General features: G+C 35.2%; 1 protein-coding gene across 1 annotated transcript in view; it reads right to left on the reverse strand.

Annotated features, from left to right (window-relative positions):
- ABCB5 (ATP binding cassette subfamily B member 5) overlaps positions 1–21,566 on the reverse strand; it is a 130,328-nt gene that overhangs the window by 62,353 nt on the left and 46,409 nt on the right. The window contains exon 14 of the mRNA XM_008686372.1: positions 1,823–1,984. Coding sequence (XP_008684594.1) covers positions 1,823–1,984 — 162 coding nt within the window. The remainder of the gene's footprint in view (positions 1–1,822; positions 1,985–21,566) is intronic.

Here is a 21,566-nt window from a genome sequence, read left to right on the forward strand (position 1 = left end):
TTCTTGGTTTCTCTCTCTCTCCTTTTTCCTTTGTTTATTTGTTTCTTAAATTCCACATATGAGTGAAATGGTATTTGTCTTTCTCTGACTGAACTATTTCACTGAGCATTATACTCTCTAGCTCCATTCATGTTGTCGCCAATGACAAAATTTCATTATTTTTATGGCTGAATAATATTCCATTGTATATATACACCACATCTTCTTTATCCATTTTTCAATCAATGGACACTTGTGTTGCTTCCACAATTTGGCTATTGTAACTAAAGCTGCAATAAACATAGGGGTGCATGTTTCCCTTTGATTAGTGTTTTTGTATTTTTCGGGTAAATATCAAGTAGTGCAATTACTGGGTCAGAGGGTAGTTCTATTTTTAACTTTTTGAGGACCCTGCACATGGTTTTCCACAGTGGCTCCACCAGTTTGCATTCCCACCAATAGTGCATGAAGATTCCTTTTTCTCCACATACATCTTCACCAACACTTGTTGTTTCTTATGTTTTTTATTTTAGCCATTATGACAGGTGTGAGGTGATTTCTTATTGTAGTTTTGATTTGCATTTCCCTGATGATGAGTAATGTTGAGCAGCTTTTCATGTTGGCCGTCTGAATGTTTTCTTTGGATAAATGTCTATTTATGTCTTCTGCCCATTTCTAATTGGATTTTTTTTTTTTGGTGTTGAGTTGTATAAGTTCTTTATATATGAAATAAATATTGACATCAAAAATATAATCAGAAAGTTGCAGAAGTAAAATAAACTGCAAAGGGGTGAGATTTGTTGTCTGTACATGACCCCTTGAAAAAAAGACTGTCTTCCAGGTCAAGAGAAGCCTGGGCCAGAAGGAGGAAGTTATCTACAGCCTAATTCCTATAATTTACATTAACGTGTCCTAATGAAAAAACTATGTGAGATCACCTGGCATGCAGAAATGTGAATCCTAAAAAAAGAAATTTGCAAGAGTGCCTCCAGCATTATCATGCCTTCTTTTGATTGGCTACCTGAGAAGATGTGGTTTATATACATATACATTTGTGTGTACATTCCTTCATTCAGCAGGCATTTATTGAATGCCCACTGTGTGTCAGGCACTGTGTTAGGTGATTCTGACACAGTAAGGTAAGTCAGAGTGGAAGAAAAAAAAACAACAAAACTCTTCTGCCTGGTTCCTTAGAACTTCCATGACTTGGCTTTCTAATACAACTGTTTTTGATTATTCTCCCAACAATCATCTTTACTCATGGAAGGAAGGCTGATCTTTCTGTTTGTTGCACACCAAGTTCCTTCTTACCTCTGTGGTGCTGTTCCACCTACGCAGACTTCTCCTTTTCTAACTCACACCTTCTAGTCTTCAAGGCCTCTTCATGAAACCTTCCATGGGTAATCTAGCTCCCCTTATCCCCACCAACTTTGGTTACTTCTATATTTTGTAACATCCATATGCAGGATTCTTCATTTTGCCTCTGTAGCTAAGTTTTCAGTATTTAAGTGGGGATTGTGTGTTAAATTTGTGTTCTAATGAAAAGATGACAGTATATAGAGTTATACTGTTCTGGATCTGCCATGTACAAATTTTGAAGCCTATCTGCAGTGTGCCTGGCAACTATTAGGTGCTATGTACTCATTAATTCTTTCATTTTCACCATATTATCTAGCACAATGCTGAGGATATTAGTCACACTGAATCTCTTCATTAAGGAATTATAAATAAACCTTGGTTACTTTGTGAAAACTAAGATTATGATTCAGGACATCTGTGGTATGATCTCTGAAAAGTTAAAAAAAAACCTCTGCTAACATAGCATTATGTCACATAAACATACCTGTGACATTGCAAGCGAATAATATAGACCTTGCTTTGCCATTAGTTCAGCATGTTTTCCTTTTTCCACCACCATTCCATCTTTCATAGTCACAATGAGATCTGCACTTCGAATAGTGGAAAGTCGGTGTGCTATGACAATTGTAGTTCGACCTTTGCTTGCCTACCAAACAGTAAATATAGAAAATAAATATGAAATTAATACAAATAACAAACAGCAATATTCAAGAAAGGTTATTGAAGTATTATTTTATTTCTTTTTAAAGATTTATTTATTTGAGAGAAAGAGAGAGAGAGAGTGCACACACAAGTAGGAGGGAGGGGCAGAGGAAGAGGGAGAGAGAGAATCTCAAGCAGACTCCCCATGAGTGCAGAGCCTGACACTGGGCTTGATCTCACGAACCTGAGATCATGACCTGAGCCAAAATCAAGAGTCGGATGCTCAACCAACTAAGCCAGTCAGGTGCCCCTGTAGTATTATTTTAAATATCAAGGAAACTTATCTGTGAATATAGAAATTTGAACTTTAATAGATTAGGAAGGCTAATAAAAATTAGAATAAAAGGAAAATCAGAAAGTTAATTAGATTCTAATTTGGTGGATTTATAAAATTATAGTATCTTGAACTAGACAGAAAACTAAAGATCATTTAATTTGAGCTATGTAATAGTTGGCTGGCTATTAGTAACTAAAAGTAATTCAGTAACAAACTCACTATTTTCTTCCTCTCTAAAACGGGGATATTACTTAACTAGTTGGGTATGAATTCAAGGTAATACATGTCTTTAACTTTTTCACAAGTATCTTACAGATATGGAAAAGTACACATAAATGTATAGATAATGCATTTTGACAAACCAAATACATCTAGATGCATAGTATCCAGATTAAAAAAAGGTCATTACCAGCACTCTGAAACTCTCTTCAGGCTCTCTTCAATCATTGTTACCGCTCATCCACGCAAACGGTAATCACTATCCTGACTTCAAACAGCATAGATTAGTTTTGATTTTCTGTTGTTGGTAATCACTATCCTGACTAAAGAGCATAGATTAGGTTGATTTTCTGTTGTATTTTATACAAGTGGAACCATGCAATATATACCCTTCTATGTCTGTGAAGTTTTGTTCAAATTATGTTTTTTGATATTCATCCATTTTGTTGTATATAGTTGTAGATCATTCATTCTTATTACTGAGCAAAATTCCATTGTATATACCAAAATTTATCCATACTATTGCTGACTGGCATTTGGATAGTTCCAGGTTTTTTTCTGTTATGAACAGATTCCAATACATGTTTATTGGATGAACATATGTAGAGAATTCTACTAGATACATACTGAGGAGAAGAACTGCTCAGCTTTTTTAGATTCTGCCAAACAACTTTTTAAAGTGGTTTTCCCATTTATAAACTCCCAAAAGTGCAGGAGAATTATGGCTACTCTATATTCTCACTAACACTTGGTACTTTCTGTCTTTGTCTGGTAGGTGGGTACTATCATATTGTGGCTTTATTTGCATTTCCCTTATGACTGATAAAGTTGAACAACTTTTCATATGGTTGGTGACAATTTGGATATTCTCTGTTGTGAATTGTTAGATTTTGCTTGGTTTTCTGTTGGAACTGTCTTATTCTTGTCAATTTCAGGACTTATTTATTCTATATATGAGGACTTAGTCACATAACACTACAATGATTTCCCCCCAAATGGCTGTCTTTTCACTCTCTTAATAATGTCTTACTGAATAGAATTTAAAAAAATTTTAGTGAAGTATAATTTATCAACTTTTTGTATAATTTATGTTTTTTGTGTCCTATTTTAAAAAATCTTTATCTAATGTCACATAGATGTTTTCCTATCTTTTATCTTACTATGTTATCATTTTGTTTTTCATATTTAGATCTATAATTTATCTGGAACTGACTTCTGTGTGTGATGTAAAGTAAGAGTCAATGTACATTTTCCCATACAGCTAAACAAATGCCCCAACAGCATTTCTGAGAAGACCATCCTTACTTTATTGCACTGCAGAGTTGTCTTTGTCATTAAATCAGGTGACCATTACTTTGTGTCTGTTTTTGTATTCTGTATACTGTTCTACAATTCAGTTTGTCTATTATTGCACCAATGCTATACTGTCTTAACTACTACAGATTTAAAATAGGCCTCGATATCCGTTAATCTGAGTCTTCCAGCTTTATTGCTCCTCTACAAGACTGTCTTGACTATTCTTGAAATAATGTACTTTCTATAAATGCCTAGCACAATAATGGATACTTTTGGCATACTACAGGCACACTAAAAATTTTCTGTTGCTCAAGAACTGATAGCTAATATTATTACTATTAGTAGTACTGCTATATTACTGCTATTTACTTTTATGGCTCTCACTTTTATGCTTATCTATTACAGAAAAGGAAATTGGGAGTTCAGAAAAGTTAAGAAGCTTGCTCAAGCCTCAGCCAGTCACTGGAAGGACTGGTACTAGAATCTGGTATGGTGTTCTTTAGTCTCTGAAAGGGGTGGCTCCATGCAGATGTACTTGATAAAGCATATGAGTATTTCTTTCAAATTCTATTCCAAGTCTATAAGAGAAGAAAACTTTTCAGAACAAGTTATTAAGATTAAATAATAATGTGGAAAAAGAGTAATGATAAAATATTATATGGAATTTATGTATCATGTTATAACTATGTTAAAAAATTCATCCACAGATAACACCTATATAAAAATATACCAAAATACTCTGAGTGCCTGTATTTAATTACTGGGCCTATGGATTGTATTCTTTTTGTCTCCATTTTCTTAATTTTATTTAACATAAATGCATTTCATTTTTGCTTAAAAGCAATAAAACTAAATAAATAAAAATAGAAGCAAGAAAGCTAAAATAATTTAGGTAAGTTCTATTTCTAATAACTTTGTTCCTGTGAGTAACATATATATGCACACTAGAAACAAGTAGATGCAATTATGACAAACTGAAAATAGTCACACCACTGTCTTTTTTTACCATCATTTTTACAATACCGTCTTTAAAATAAAAAAAGAAAGGCATATACTGAAGCATTTGTTTTATGTTATGATGACCATCTAGAGTATTATTCAGACTAGGACACTCTTGAGTGGGACAAAAGTGGCAAACTGGAACTTTCTCAGACAACCAGAAGATATGGTCATGTAACTATAAATTAAAACCTTTGGAATTCATGGTCTAGGGTCAGAAAAGTTACCGTGAGCCCAGATATGGCCCTTCAGCTCTATGGTGAACCAATCTTCAACAAAGCAGGAAAGAATATCCATTGGAAAAAAGACAGTCTCTTCAATAAATGGTGCTGGGAAAATTGGACAGCCACAGGCAGAAGAATGAAACTGGACATTCTCTTCCACCATACACAAAGGTAAACTCAAAATGGATGAAAGACCTAAATGTGAGACAGGAATCCATCAAAATCCTAGAGGAGAACACAGGCAGCAACCTCTTCAACCTTGGACAAAGCAACTTTTTGCAAGACATGTCTCTAAAGGCAAGGGAAACAGAAGCAAAAATGAACTACTGGGACTTCATCAAGATAAAAAGCTTTTGCACAGCAAAGGAAACAGTTGACAAAACCAAAAGACAACTACAGGATGGGAGAAGATATTTGCAAATAACATTACAGATAAAGGGCTGGTATCCAAGATCGATAAAGAACTTCTCAAACTCAACACCCAAAAAACAAATAATCCAATCAAGAAATGGGCAGAAGACATGAACAGATACTTCTCTAAAGAAGGCATACAAATGGCCAACAGACACAGGAAAAAATGCTCCATATCACTTGCGATCAGGGAAATACAAATCAAAACCACAATGAGATACCACCTTACACGTCAGAATGGATAAAATTCACAGACAGGGAACAACAAATGTTGGTGAGGATGTGGAGAAAGAGGAACCCTCCTACACTGTTGTGGGAATGCAAGCTGGTACAGCCACTCTGGAAAACACTATGGAGGTTCCTCAAAAAGTTGAAAATAGAGCTACCCTAAAACCCAGCAATTGCACTACTGGGTATTTACCCCAAAGATACAGATGTAGTGAAAAGAAGGGGCACCTGCACCCTAATGTTCATAGCAGGAATGTCCACAATAGCCAAACTGTGAAAGAAGCCAAGATATCTTTCAACAGATGAATGGATAAAGATGATGTGGTTCATATATACAATGGACTATTACTCAGCATCAGAAAGGATGAATATCTACCATTTACATTGACATGGATGGAACTGGAGGGTATTATGCTAAGTGAAATAAGTCAATCAGAGAAACAGAAATATCATATGGTTTCACTCATATGTGGAACATAAGGAATAGTGCAGAGGACAATAGGGGAAAGGAGGGAAAATTGAATGGGAAGAAATCAGAGAAAGACAAACCATATGAGACTCTTGACTCCAGGGAACAAACTAAGGGTTGTGGAAAGAGAGGTGGGTGGGGGGATGAGGTAACTGGGTGAGTGGAATTAAAGAGGGCACATGATGAGCACTGGGTGTTATATTCAACTCATGAATCATTGAACATTATATCAAAAATGAATGATACTTGGCTAATTGAATTTAAATAAAAAAAAAAACAGTTCCTGTGAAATCATGTATATCATTCAGGTTCCAAATGGCAATAGAGAGGTGGTTAACTACCTAAGTTGGGTATTCTACCTGGACTTTAATTTTTAAAATTACTTATGGAAATAGGATTGGGGATGGAGATAATACAAATCATCAAAGCTAGTCTTCTGCATTAAGCAGATATTATTACTAATTTTGGTTCTTGAAATATAGTCATCTGTAAATACACATACACATATAGAAATATATTTATGTCAGGAGTACATACATACACATATACATACTCAATATAGGTATATACATGCTTGATGTGTGTGTGTGTGTCTGTGTTTGTGAGTGCATGTATGCATGTTTTGTACTCAACCATGCTAACTAAGAATGTTATAATTTGGGTTAGTAAGGAGGAATGACACCTAAAGCTCAGAAGTGAGGGTAGGTCACTATATCACAGTCAAAATTTCCTCCCAGTCATGGTGGTAGTAGAGACCAGTTTCTTGGGTATATGAACTACACAATTGCTCAAGGCCCCATGCTTAGAAGGGTCCCACTCTTGGTATAGTGCCCTACTGTTGTCATCTTGTAATTCTTAATAATTTTCACTAAAAGGCCCCACATTTTCATTTCTTACTGGGCTCCACAAATTATGTAGCTGGCCCTAACCACTGGTAAAAGTAAAAAGCTTTCCATGTAGGTGTACATTAGCTGGTATGTGTCAGCGTAGATATTAAGAGTCCTTAAAACAGGTAGATAAAAAAAGGAAAAAAAAAAAGGATAGTTTAACATCTATCCAAGGTAGGGTATCTCCTTGTCATGATCTCAATAGCATAATAATAATGAGACTCTATAATTATTATTCAAAGCATCTAAATGTGTATTATAATTAACCTACATCTCCTAGTCACATAGACTAGATAATACAGATAGTTGTTTCTACCTCCAGCAGCCCTGCCTGTTTCATGTTTCTTTTCTAAAAATATGAGATAATGAGATATGACTAGCACTAAATTTCTGTTGATTTTTTCAGATTGAAAGCAGATCATCACAATGCACGAATAGCTAAGGAAGTTCTATGAACAACAGACTAAGAAGACTCATGATACAGGAATGGAGTCTCCTGTTTTAATAACAACTCATAATATAGATACTCTAACATATATAATGATGGACATAACTGTTGTATTACATGCTAATTAAATACAAATTGTAAACAATCTCATATATAGTATATCATGTTTATAAAGGAAAACCTAATTTTTCCTTTCTTTTTTTTAAAGATTTTATTTGTTTATGTGACAGAGAGAGAGCACAAGCAGGGGGAGCGGCAGAGGGAGAAGGAGAAGCATGCTCCCTGCTGAGCAGGGAGCCTGATGTGGGGCTCAATCCCAGGACCCTGGGACCATGACCTGAGCTGAAGGCAGATGCTTAACTGACTGAGCTACCCAGGCACCCCAGGAAAACCTAATTTTCAATAATTTCTTCATTATTTGTGTTCTCTGGAATCACAAATCCTAGGTTTGAATCCTTTATCTGCCAATTTCTGGATTTGTGATCTCAGACTAGATACTTAACCTCCCTGAGTCTTAGTTTCCTCATTTGTTAAATGGGGAAACTTATGCTACTTATGTTTTAGGGTTATTGTGCAGATTAATGTTCTTGGTACCATGTCTTGCACATGGGAAGTTCTTAGGAAATAACCATTTTTTTTTTTTTAGGGGGAGAGAGAGAGCACGTGCAAGTGGGGCAACAAGGGGCAAGAGGAGGGGGAGAGAGAATCTTAAGCAGACATGGAGCCCGATGTGGGACTCAATCTCATGACCCTGAGATCATGGCCTGAGATGAAATCAAGAGTCAGCCACTTAACCAACTGAGCCACCCAGGAACCCCATAAATAACTGATTTTAAATTATTAATCAAATATCTTCAAGCTACAGACCTTCAAGGATCTACTGAGGGTACTTCCAAAGCCCTTGACAGAGCTAATAAGGGGGGCAAAAAAAAAGAATTACAACATAAAGTAATAAGTGTATGATACAAGTTATATAAAAATATTACATGGGCACAGAAGTATTAACTGTTTAGTTGAATAGAGAAAGATTATCAAAACGATGACTTTTGAGTAGGGTCTTAATGAATGGACATAGGTTTGCCAAGTGGGAAAAAGAGAGGAGGGACAATTATGACAGAGGCTACAGCAAGACCAGGCAATTGGGCCTAAAAGATTTCTGAAAAATACTGAAGTTCACATATAGCAGAGGTGTGTGAAGAATGGAAGGTCATGAGGCTAGGAATAGAATATCTGGGGCTAGTTCATATAAAGCAATTTTTTTTTTTAGATTTTATTTATTTATTTGACAGAGACAGCCAGCAAGAGAGGGAACACAAGCAGGGGGAGTGGGAGAGGAAGAAGCAGGCTCCTAGCGGAGGAGCCTGATGTGGGGCTCGATCCCAGAACGCTGGGATCACGCCCTGAGCCGAAGGCAGATGCTTAACGACTGCACCACCCAGGTACCCCTTGTTTTTTGTTTTTTGTTTAAACATTTTATTTATTTATTTGACACAGAGATACCAGTGAGAGAGACAGCCAGTGAGAGAGAGATAAGCGGGGGGGAATGGGAGAGGAAGAAGCAGGCTCCCAGCAGAGGAGCCCGATGTGGGGCTCGATCCCAGGACTCAGGGATTACACCCTGAGCTGAAGGCAGACGCTTAATGACTGAGCCACCCAGGCGCCCCCATATAAAGCGATGTTAAGTAGTGTTTCTTCTGTAGGGAATACAACTTATTGGAGGTTTCAGAATGGGGGAATTGTTTATATAAACGATATTTGTTCTTCACAAATTACCCAACACTCTGTATCTACATATGGATACAGGACTGTCAAGGTCTTTCTCAACCCTTAGGTTCTATTTTTTTTCCCTAGAGGCCAATCTTAACAAGTTTTTGAGATTTAAAAGATTGTAAAATGATCAAGGTAAAAATGATTGATGCCGTAATGAATAAATATAGGCATGATATTTTGAATTATTTTCACTACTTTTTTGTCTTTTTACTCAAGAGAACTGAATATAAATATGTTAAATATTAAATACATATATTAAATTATATATGTGTGTGTGTATAATTTTAATTTCAGGTGACTCACACTAGTTTTATCTTTTTTTAAAAAAAGATTTATTTATTTGATAGAGAGTGAGAGTGAGAGAGCACAGAGGGAGAGGGAGAAGCAGACTTCCTGCTGAGCAGAGAGCCCAATGCGGGGCCCTATCTCAGGACCCTGAGATCATGACCTGAGCTGAAGGCAGACGCTTAACTGACTGACCCACCCAGGTGCCCTTAGTTTTGTTATCTTTAAAAAAGAAGTAGGAAGGCCATAAAATAGTCATCCATCAATGACCTAAACAATATTACAGGTTAATTATTAACTACTGATGGCAAAATATTTCTTACTTTTGAAAACATCTTATATTTTAAAGAATGTTAGCATGTAAAAGTTTCTATAACATTTCTCTATTTGGTTTTGCTCACACAGTCCTATGAGCTATCTGGGAAGGTAGGTTTCTGAGAGATAGGAAAATTGAGGCTTAGAGAAATTAAGCAATGGATGCCAGTCCATATAGTGGGTAGATGGTAATGCTTCAACACAACTCGGGTCCTCTGAGTACTCCAAGTCCACAAACACTGTTGCATCTCTGTGACATGATGTGTTCCTGTTAATGTGACTAAAGCCTTTTACATTGACTGCTTCCCATACCTTGCAAATTTTCTTTTCCTGTATTTTGTACCAGCACTAAAGATAGGCCTTCATGTGGCAAGTGTACATCTTTGTAACAGTTTTACACATGGATGAAGTATACCTATTAAACTCCCTCTGTTGAAATGCAGATAATGATGAGAATTACTGATCTTTAAGAGTGATCTTATAATACTGGGCATACATACCAAAAGAGCTATTTTTGATTCTATAACATATACTTCATTTAAACTATTTATAAATATATCCTCTGATACTTTATTATGTATGATTTAAAAGATGGGTGGTTTCTAAATTTTATAAAAAATAAAAAAGTGAATATTTTGGAAAAGGATAATACCAAAGCAGTGCCACAAAAAATGCAGAGTCAATTATATGTAAAAAAAGACACAGATGGACTACCAAGAATAAGATAAAAAAATAAATAAATAAAAAATAAAAATATGCAATACTTGGGGCACCTGGCTGGTTCAGTTGCTACAGCATGTGACTATTGATCTTTGGGTTGTGAGTTCGAGCCCCATGTTGGGCATAGAGATTACTTAATAAAAATTTTTTTCAAATAAAAAAATAAAATAGACAATACCTTCACATAGTTCAAAAATCAAAACAATATAAAAAAAGTAGATATGGAGAATTCTTGCTCCCATGCATGTCCTGCTTCATCTGGTTTTCTTTCTTTCTTTCTTTTAAACACATGAGGTTTTATTAAAAACCATATTTATTAGTATCAGGTGTACAATATAGTGATTCAACAATTCCATACATTAGCCATTGCTCATCACTGACAGTTGCACTCCTTAATTCCCATCCCCTATTTCATTTGGTTTTCTGATTTCCCCTCCCATAGGTCACTGCTTTTAATAGTTATAATGTTCACTTTTGAAAATACAAGCAAATGCAATTACGTATGCCCCATCCTTTCTTACACATTAGTTAGCACACTATATACATTATTAAGCACCTAAAAAAAAAACCCTCATAGTATATAGTGGAGACTCTTTCTTATCACTACATAGAGAGTTTCCTGGTATAACATAGTGTAGAGGGACCATAATATCTAACCAATTTCATATAGTTGGGCATTGTGGTTATTTTCAGACTTTCGGTATTACAAACAATGCTACAATACATGCAAATGTAATTTCTGTATGTGTGCTAATATATTTGCAGGAAAAATTCTGAAGGTGAGATTGATGAGTTAAGGGGTAAATATATTAATAGCATTAATAGAAAATGCCAAATTGGCCTTTATACGGGTATACCATTTTGTATTCCTATACCATTGTATGAGGATGCCTATTTCCTTACAACTTCCTCCTGTCAAGTGTATTTTGGATATGCACAAATCTGATAGGTGACCAATGGGCATATCATTGCAATTGTAATTTGCACTTTCTTCTTATTAACAAAGTTGAACATTCTTTCATGTGCTTAAAAGTCTGTTTTTGGGTTTTTTCCCCCCTGAAAACAGGTATTTTTTTCTATTTGGTTATTGGTCTCCTTGATTTACAGAAATGAATTATGATAAATTATGTATTATAGTGACTGGAAAAAAAAAAGAAGAAGATTTACCCTCCCATCTGAAACCAAGAAAACAATCAACATTATTAGGCAGTGAAGCACAGTGATCCTTGAGATACTTAAAACACAGAAGGTAAATACTACAACTGTTCCAGATCATTGCCTTGGAAGAGTTTCCAGGGTGTAGTGTAGGGAGGAGGAATACAGGTGGAACTTGGCTGGCTTACTGAGTTAAGAAGGTGGAGCTAAGCGTCTGGGAAGACCAAGGCAGCAAGAATTCACAGGAAAGAGTGCTGGAGAGGAAAGAAACGTTGAAAGATAACTTAGAAGATCTTTAGAGGACCCTTCTCAAGTATTCAGCAGGGAAGTGATTGCAGAAGAACGTGAAGAAACTACTTAAGACTGGAGAAAGAACTCTTTGACAGGATTAGAGGCTATCACACCCAGCCCTCACAGAGGACAGGAAATAATGCCTCTTTAAACAGCATGACTGTAAAACTTCAAAATGCGTAGAGGTATTGAGTAGAGTACAAAGATTCATCTTTCAATAGTAGAGAATAACTTGCTCTAGACTAAACATGTCTCTAATGTAGCCTAACAAAAATTAAAAGCAAAGCAAAAAAAAAAAAAAAAAAAAAAAGATCAAACTGTTCTTAACTTAAAATTCCATCTCTCAACAAATGTTTAAAAAAAAAACCCCAGCACCCAACAATGTCAAATTCACAATTTTTGACATCCAATAAAAAATGACCAGGCAAGCAAAATAGCAAGAAAATACAACCAATAATGAGGAGAAAAATCAACTCATCAAACTGCCCCAGAACTAATCCAGATGTAAGAATTAGTACACAAGGACATTAAAACAATTATTGTAGCTCTATCCCATATGAACAAAAAATTAAGTGGAGACATCTAAACTATAAAAATGACCATAATAAAAAAAATGACCATAATCAATTTTCAGATATGAAAAATACAATGTCTACGAAAAAAATAGTAGATGGGAATGATGAATTAAATATTGTAGAAGAAAAGGCAAGTGAACTCAAAGATAGCAATTGGAACTACCTAAAATTAAACACAGAGAGAAAAGAGAATAAAAAACGTATTAAGAAAATATCAGTGAGGTGTGAGACAAAATCAACCAGCTTAATGTATGTGTAATTGGTATCCCTGAGGTGGGATAAAAATATTTGAAGAAACAATGGTAAAATGTTTCTACATTTGATGAAAGCTATGATCCTGCAGATCCAAGAAGCTCAACCAAGAAACATGAAGGAAACTACTCCAAGGTATATCAAAATCAAATTAAATTAGTAGAGATAAAGAGGAAAATTGTAAAAGCAGCCATAGGGGGAAAATAAAAGACACATTACATAGAAAGGAGCAGATATAAAAATGGAGAGTAGATTTCTCATCAGAATAAATGCATGCAAAAAAAACCTCTATCAAGCCTGAAAACTTCAGCAAGAGCTGCACACAAGAATATGTCACTTTCAGTATCAGAGGCAATATAGTTTTAGACAGATGCTTAATAAAAGTCTTTTGAATTTTGAAAACATTATTCTAATAGTAACGTGTATATTCTTCATTTAAGGATATTAAAAAAGCTGATGAAATCAGCTGTCTACTGAATCAATGGAATCAATGTCTACTGAAAAAAGTATCAACTCAGTTCCTCTGTGCTCTATGAATAGCATCAGGTCAGGCCTTCCTGAGAAGTCGGAGGAATCCCTTCAATATAAAGAGGTAATGACTTAACCCTCAACAAATTTTATCCACATGTTTTCCAATTAATTTTTATTTAATTTTTGTAATATTTAGAATTTACAATAAACTATTACTATAACACTAAGTGTATAAAGCTTAGTACACTATAGTATCACTGTGATGCTCTAAGAAAGTGGCCCTCAAATAAGACCATTTATGTCACAGGTCATTTTGGGGGCAAGAAAATTCTGAAGAATGGGCTTCCTGTTCTTTTTCTAGTTCTTTACATGTAATAGGAATTGAGATCAAGAGTCACATGCTTTACTAACTGAGCCAGCCAGGTGCCCTGCAATCTACAGATTTAATGTAATCACTATCAAAATACCAACAGGATTTTTCACAGAACTAGAACCAATAATGCTAACATTTGTATGGAACCACAAAGTATGTTAACCACACTGGAATTAAAATTTAAAAAGAAAACAGAATAAAGAGCAAGTGATATAACCAGAGTAAGGAGGTTTATTTCATAATGATAAAGGGGTCAATTCATTAAAAGAACATGACAGTCTTGAATGTTTATGCACATAATAGAGCTCCAAAATACATGACACCAAAATGGACACAACTACAAGAACAAGTCCATAATAACAATTAAATAATTCAATACCCCTTTTTCAGTAATTTATGGAAGTAAATAGAGAATCTGTAAGGATAAGGAAGACTTGATTAATACTATTAACCAACTTGATATAATTGATGTTTATAGAACATTCTACCCAACAACAGCAAAATGCACATTACTTCCAAGTCAACACAAAATATTTACAAAGATAGATCATATTCTGTGCCATAAAACAAGTCTTAATAAAATTAAAAGGATTCAAGTCATACAAAGTATGTTCTCTGACCACAGTGGAATTATATTAGAAATTAATATAGAAATATTTCTGGAAACCCCCAATACTTGGAAACCAAATAATAATTCTCAAGTAAATGACCTTAGATTCAGCCTAAGAAAACAGCAACAAAAGAGCAAGTTAAACTCAAAATAAGCAGAAGACAGGAAATAAAGATCCAAGCAGAAACCAATTAGATACAGAAGATGAAAATAAGCCATAAAGAGACAAATACATCAATATAACAGAACAGAGAGTCCAGAAAAAGACCTACACATATGTGGAAAATTCAATTTTTCACAAAGGTGCAAAGGCAATTCAGCAGAGAAAAGACATTTTGCTCAGCAAATGGTGCTGGAACAACTGCAAGTCTATATGCAAACAAAACAAACAACAATAAAACAAACTTCAAACCATATCTGGTACAGTGGACAGAAATTAACACAAAATTGATCCCAAACCTAAATGTAAGAACTAAAACTATAATACTTCTAGAAAAAAATGTAGGGAGTAATCTTTGTGACCTTGGATTTGACAAAAGTTTCTTAAATAGAACACTAAAAGCTTGATTTATAAAAGAAAAAATTATAAATAAAACTTCCCCAAACTAAAAAGTTCTGTTCTTTGGATGATACTCTTAAGTGAGTGGAAAGACAAGTCTCAGATGGGAAGAAATATTTTCCAATCTTTTTTCTGATAAAATAGTTGTATCCAGAAATACAAAGAATATATAAAGAACTCTCGGAACTCTGTGATAAGAAAACAAATGACCCAATTAAAAAATGGGCACAACATCTGAACAGACACATTAACAAAGAAGAGATACTGATAGTCAAGAAGCACATAAAAATGTTCAACATCATTAGTCATCACGATAATGCAAATTAAACCAATAATGAAATACCACTACACATTTATTCTGAAGGCTAACATTAAAATCCTGGTTATCCCAAGTGTTGGCAAGTATGTGGAGTAGCTGTAATTCTCATATATTTTAGGAATGTAAAAGGAAAATAATTTGGTAGTTCATTTAAAATTTAAATCTATGTTCTACCCATTTAAATTCTAGATATTTACCCAAGAGAAATAAAAGTGCATATCCACAGAAAGACTTACATATGAATGTTTAGAGCAACCTTATATGTAATATCCGAAAACTGCAAACAAACTAAATAACTTTAATGGGCATCAATACCAATGAGCTCAAACAGTGGTACATCCATACAATGGAATACTATTCACCAATAAAGAGGAACTCTTGATACAATTCACAACATGAACAGGTCCAAAAACAATTATGCTGAGTGCAAGAAGTCAGGCAGGACAGAATACATAATGGTATGATTCCATTTATACAAGTTCTAGAAAATACATGGTAATCTATACTGGCAGTAAACAAATTAGTGGCTGACAAGAGTGGGGCAGGGCTGGGAGAGGGAGGGTTGGGATGGAGTGTTTACAAAAAGCATGTGAAAATTTTGGGAAGTGATTGGTTCACTACGTTGATTGTGGTGGTTTCACAGGTGCACATGTATGCCCAAACTTTTCTAATTGTATACTTTCATATGTGCAGTTTAAGTTAATTAAATCTCAAAAAAGCTGTTAAAAAATGTCAAACAAAAGAAGCATCCGTATTTATAGCACCCAAGTTGGCCATTCTTGAAGTTCTCTACAAATCCTAACTGGGATTAAGGTATTTTAATGAATTTTATGCAAATGTAATGAGAAAGTGGATTGAGGAGCAACTAACTGTATTTTAGGTAGGAAGATTTATTTTTCTTAATTGCTGCAAGGTCTGATAATGTACACATAATTATGTTGTTAATTGGCACTTACAAGCATATGTGAGTTTCTCTAGATTTTATTTATGTGTAACATAGTTCGCAGAAAAGAGGTCAAAACACTAAAAACTTAGTGCTTCCTTTATTTTTCATATTGCCAAATATATAGACATTTTATTAAACTAACGAGTGAAAGATAGTTGGGAAGAGAGTTTTTATTGTTTGCTTTTTGTTTTCCTCAGTTTCCTATTTACTTGTATGTGGTAATTCTAAGCATTGCTATATAAAAACATCCCAATGAATGGTACAATAAAATTGGTAAAAAAAATTTTTTGCTTTACTTTTTTATTTTTATTATTTATTTAAACAATTTTATTCATTCACCCGACAGAGAAAGAAGCGAGAGAGGGAACATGAGCAGGGTGAGTGGGAGAGGGAGAAGCAGGCTCCCCGCCTAGCAGGGAGCCCGATGTGGGGCTCGATCCCAGGACCCTGAGGATCATGACCTGAGCCGAAGGCAGACGTCCAAAGACTGAGCCACCCAGGCGCCCCTGCTTTAGTTTTTTTTTTTTTTTTAAATAACTTTTATTTTAGAATAGTTTTATTTTAGGGAAAATATGCAAAGATACTACAGTGTTCATGTACCCTTCACACAATAGCCCCCAGTGTCAACATTTAAATAACTTTTATTTTAGAATAGTTTTATTTTAGGGAAAATTTGCAAAGATACTACAGTGTTCATGTACCCTTCACACAATAGCCCCCAGTGTCAACATCTGACATCTCTATGGTGCATTTGTTACAATAAATGAACCAGTATCAATACATTATTAGCTGAACTCCAAACTTTATTCAGATTTCCTTATTTTTACTTACTATTCTTTGTCTGCTCCCAGATCCCCCTCTCAATACATTACATTTAGCCATCATGTCTCCTCAGGCTCCTCTTGGCTGTGACAATTTCTCAGACATTCCTTATTTTTTATGAACTTGATAGTTTTGAGGAATACCAGTCAGATACTCTGTAGAATGTCCCTCAATTAGGATTAGTCTGATGGGCCTAGTTTTTAGAGGTAAGACATTAAGCCTATACCAATCTCACTTTTCCCATTCAAACTTCTAGTTTAATTGTATTCTGGGTCTTGGAGACCTTGAGACTGGCCTCCAGCACCTTAAAGGGGAATGAACATAAGGATGGGGTTGTTGAGTAGGCATGCATTAGGACTACAAGTGCAAAGGTGAAAACACTCAGATACTCAGGCTCCTGGCCTGTATCTCTCTCATTTATTCAATTACATTCCCTCGAGGTGAAAAACGTTATTTTCTAAAAGCAACCAGATCTCAAACCTTATTGATGAGGCAGTAAGATGTTACCAATTAGCTTAATGATTTCATAATACTATTAAACACTTCTCAAAGCAAATTAATATGTATGGAATTTACTTAAAAATATTAAAGTAAACATATAACACAGATACTCTAGGGGGAATGTAGGGAAAAGGATGTTGTAAAATCAATTAGGAGACTGCAATTAGAAAAGATTTGAGAATGGTGTGCAGCCTCATGACATAATCAGAATTATGAAGTTTCCTGATGCAAGTTGTATTATTCTAGACCTTTTCTTCATGGAAGGCCCCCTTCACAGGCATTTTTGTAGACCTCTCTTCTAATATTTCTTGACTTCTTAGCCATTACATATAGAACAAGTTTACTTATTTTGCAAAAGTTCATGCTATTGTCTGACATCTGAAAACTGACAGTAAGAGATGACATTTCTGCAGTTGTGCCTTAGTGAGCATTAATGTTTCTGCAGACTGGAATGGCCTGCATTTACCCATCTGTACCATCTTTACTCTGCCAGGCTCATGGTCTAAACTATATTTAGTTAAGGTATATATTATATTACAGTTAATCTATTATAGCATGAATTAGTGTCCGAGTCTTTCAAATCACAAAAATGCCTAATACTTTAAAAGGGAAAAAACTAGGGGTCCCTGGCTGGCTCAGTCAGTAGAGCATTTCAGTCTTGATCTTGTGGTTTTAAGTTTGAGTCTCATTGTGAGTAGAGGTCATTTAAAAAAATTACAAAATAAAAAGGGAAAAAAATTATGTTCTGAAAAACCTATAAAATGGGCTTCCAATTATCTTACACACTTAAGGTACTATAAAGTGCACTACAAAAATACAGCTCCACTACATCATCCCAAATGTGACCTAAAACTGATGTACTGGCCGTAGGAAACAACACTAGTTGTTTCAGACTTAAAACATAGGAGAAATTTTGGAAGTCAAGACCTCCTAGAAAACTGGTCAAAGAAATTTGAGCTGATGCTTTGTTTCCTAACAAGAAGTACTATAAAAATAAGGGAGGTAGTAGAATCCATTCCACTGATTTTTCAGATGTCTCAGAGAAGCTGTGGTAGATTTTCAGTGTCTTTTTTGCTATTAATTCTCCTAGAGAGTACCAATTTGAAAGAAACTTCCTAGTATCTTCTTCTTTATAGTTTAAACAAAGCTAAAAGCCAGACAATTAGGTATTTAACCAGAAAAAGGTCAACAGGAAGGTACGTCTCTACTTGACACTTTGCAGGCATTTTTTTAGATTACTTTGCAATGCCATGCACAACAATAAATCACCAGGTAATTAGCTTGCACTTTGAAATAGAGGGTGTTTTAAAACATACCTCATGGAAATGCTAGGACAGAGATAAGGGCCTGAGGAGGCTAGCTAGCTTTTCACCAGTGGTGATCATGTGCCTTGAATAAAGGTGGGCAGAAGGAAAAGAAAGAACAATGTAAAGCTGTGAGCATTTGAGAGGGCCTGAATTTGACTGGTGGGTCAATTAACAGGGGTAATGTACTCTCTGAAGAAGCCTGTAAACACAGAGTTCTCATGTCCCACAGCAAACAAGGGATGGGAAACCTATGGAAGGCAAGTTCCCACTGACTGCCTCCTAGCAGGTTTGCTCAGGTGAACTTGGGGCTCACTGATGACATATACTCTATGATGCAATAGAGTCTTGTGGTCTTCAGATTCTTTTTTTTTTAAGCTGCAAAATCCTTTTATCAAATAAAAGCACATGTGGAAACTTAATAGCTTTAAATTAACCATACAGATTAATGGTTAGTTGCCATTTGAATTTTTGGGGTGGTGCTGCTCATCCACCCTATCTCTCTACCTTTCTCCACTCCTCAAGAGGCCCTTGGAGGGGCACCTGGGTGGCTCAAGTAAGTTAAGCTTCTGACTTCCGGTAGAGGTCATGATCTCAGGGTCCTGGGATCGAGCCCCACATCGAGCTCCCTGCTCAGTGGGGAGTCTGCTTCTCCCTCTGCCCCTCCCCCTGCTCGTGCACTCTCTTGCTCTCTCTAATAAATAAATAAAATCTTGAAAGAAGCTCCTGGAAAACCCTAGTACCTTAGAACTCCAAGAATATGGTCCAAAAAACTTCTCGTTACTGTTTTACAAATTTCCATCTCTTTGAGCTACTGAATTTTAATTGACCATAAAGACCTATAAGAAGGTCTTTATGGTAGTTTTATGGAAACACAGGATTTTTGGTGTCTTAACTACCTTGTTATGATGTTGAAAGCCAATTGGCATGCCATTCTTCTGAGTCAACACTGATTCCATAGCTGAACAATATAGAATTATTGTCAGGTCACTTCACCTGTCCGAAAATGCTTTCTCTTTTGTAAAATGGAGTGGCAAATAGCAAAATATCAGCCTCTTAGAAGCCATATTTAATAAGTTACTTACCTCCTACTCAACCTCTTCTTTTCAGTTTGCAGGGATCTACTCAATTGTGTATACACACACACACACACACACACACACACACACACACACTTAGGTTAAGACTCCTTAGAGAGTAAAACACATTCAAAATCTAAACTCTTTGATGAGATGAGGCCACATGTACTACCTAATTAGGAATATGGAATAGTACTCAATAGTATAATGTTTTCTTTTTATAATCTGAAATATCTCCATTTTCCCTTAATAATTGATAATAATAAATGATAATAAAATTATTCATAGCCATTTAATACTTTTCTCTTTCACTTAACTTTATCAAGCAAATATCTGTGGAGAAATTACAACAAAAAGTAAATGAAGTAAATGGTGGGCAAGAAGAGAAAATGCTACAATAATCAGTTCATCTTTCTTCAAAGAGGGAATAATATCTTATCTAGACCAGAACACTGACCAATAAATAATATATTAGAGATACCTTATTTGGTAGCAATTAGAAAAATTAATATCTTACATAGAAGGTCTTCTTATTTGTGGGGGAGGACAAGGCTTAGGAATAATTTAAATTTACAGAAATCACCAAGATACTTACTTGTATCATGGAAAAGTATTTTGTTACATTTTTAAGGCTTTTTATTGTATTTTTTTTTAAAGATTTTATTTATTTATTTGACAGAGAGACAGCCAGTGAGAGAGGGAACACAAGCAGGGGGAGTGGGAGAGGAAGAAGCAGGCTCCCAGTGGAGGAGCCTGATGTGGGGCTCGATCCCAAAACGCTGGGATCATGCCCTGAGCTGAAGGCAGACGCTTAATGACTGTGCCACCCAGGCGCCCCTATTGTATTTTTTTTAAAGACTCTGAAATGTCCTGCTAATAATGATTTAAACCCATTTGTGAAAGAAAAACCCACGAGCTATATATACAACAGGATCAAATAAGCAGCTTAAGGGGACAAAAGTGAGTCTGTTATATGCTGACATGGGAGCCTCAATTTGGGGTATGGTTTGTTTCTTTCCCAAGGAAGCAATGTTTGTTTTTCTGTTTTTTTTAAGCTCTGGTAAAATATACATAACATGAAATTTACTATTCTAACCATTTTTAAGGGTTGGGTCCTCCTGGATCAGAGAGGCCAATTCCTTCTGTGTCACTATTCTTTTACATTCAGGCTTAGATTGTTATTCTTTTTTTTTTTTTAGTGGTAAAATATACATAAAATTTTAACCAGTTTCAACCATTTTAAAGTGTACAATTTAGTGGCATTAAGTACATTCATATTGTTGTGCAACCATCACCACTATCTAACTCCAGAACTTTTTTTTCATCCCATAGTGGAACTCTATACCCCTTTAAACCATAACTTCCCATTCCTCCCCTTCCCTTAGCCCCTGGTAACCTCCATTTTACTTTATGTCTATGAACATGACTATTCTAAGTATCTCATATAAATGCAATCACACACACATTTGTCCTTTTGCATCTCTCAGCATAGTATCTTCTAGGGTCATCCATGTTGTAGTGTGTCAGAATTTCCTTCCTTTCTAAGGTTTAGTACTATTCCATTGTATATATATATGTTTTGTTTATCCATTCATTTGTCAATGAGCATTTAGATTGTTTCTACCTTTTGGCTATTGTGAATGATGTTGCTGTGAAGACTAGCATACAAATACCTATTTTAATTCCTTTTTAAATTTTTGTTGGATATATGCCCAGAAGGG

Source organism: Ursus maritimus, unplaced genomic scaffold (assembly GCF_017311325.1).
Source record: "Ursus maritimus isolate PB19 unplaced genomic scaffold, ASM1731132v1 scaffold_3, whole genome shotgun sequence".
Classification (NCBI taxonomy): domain Eukaryota; kingdom Metazoa; phylum Chordata; class Mammalia; order Carnivora; family Ursidae; genus Ursus; species Ursus maritimus.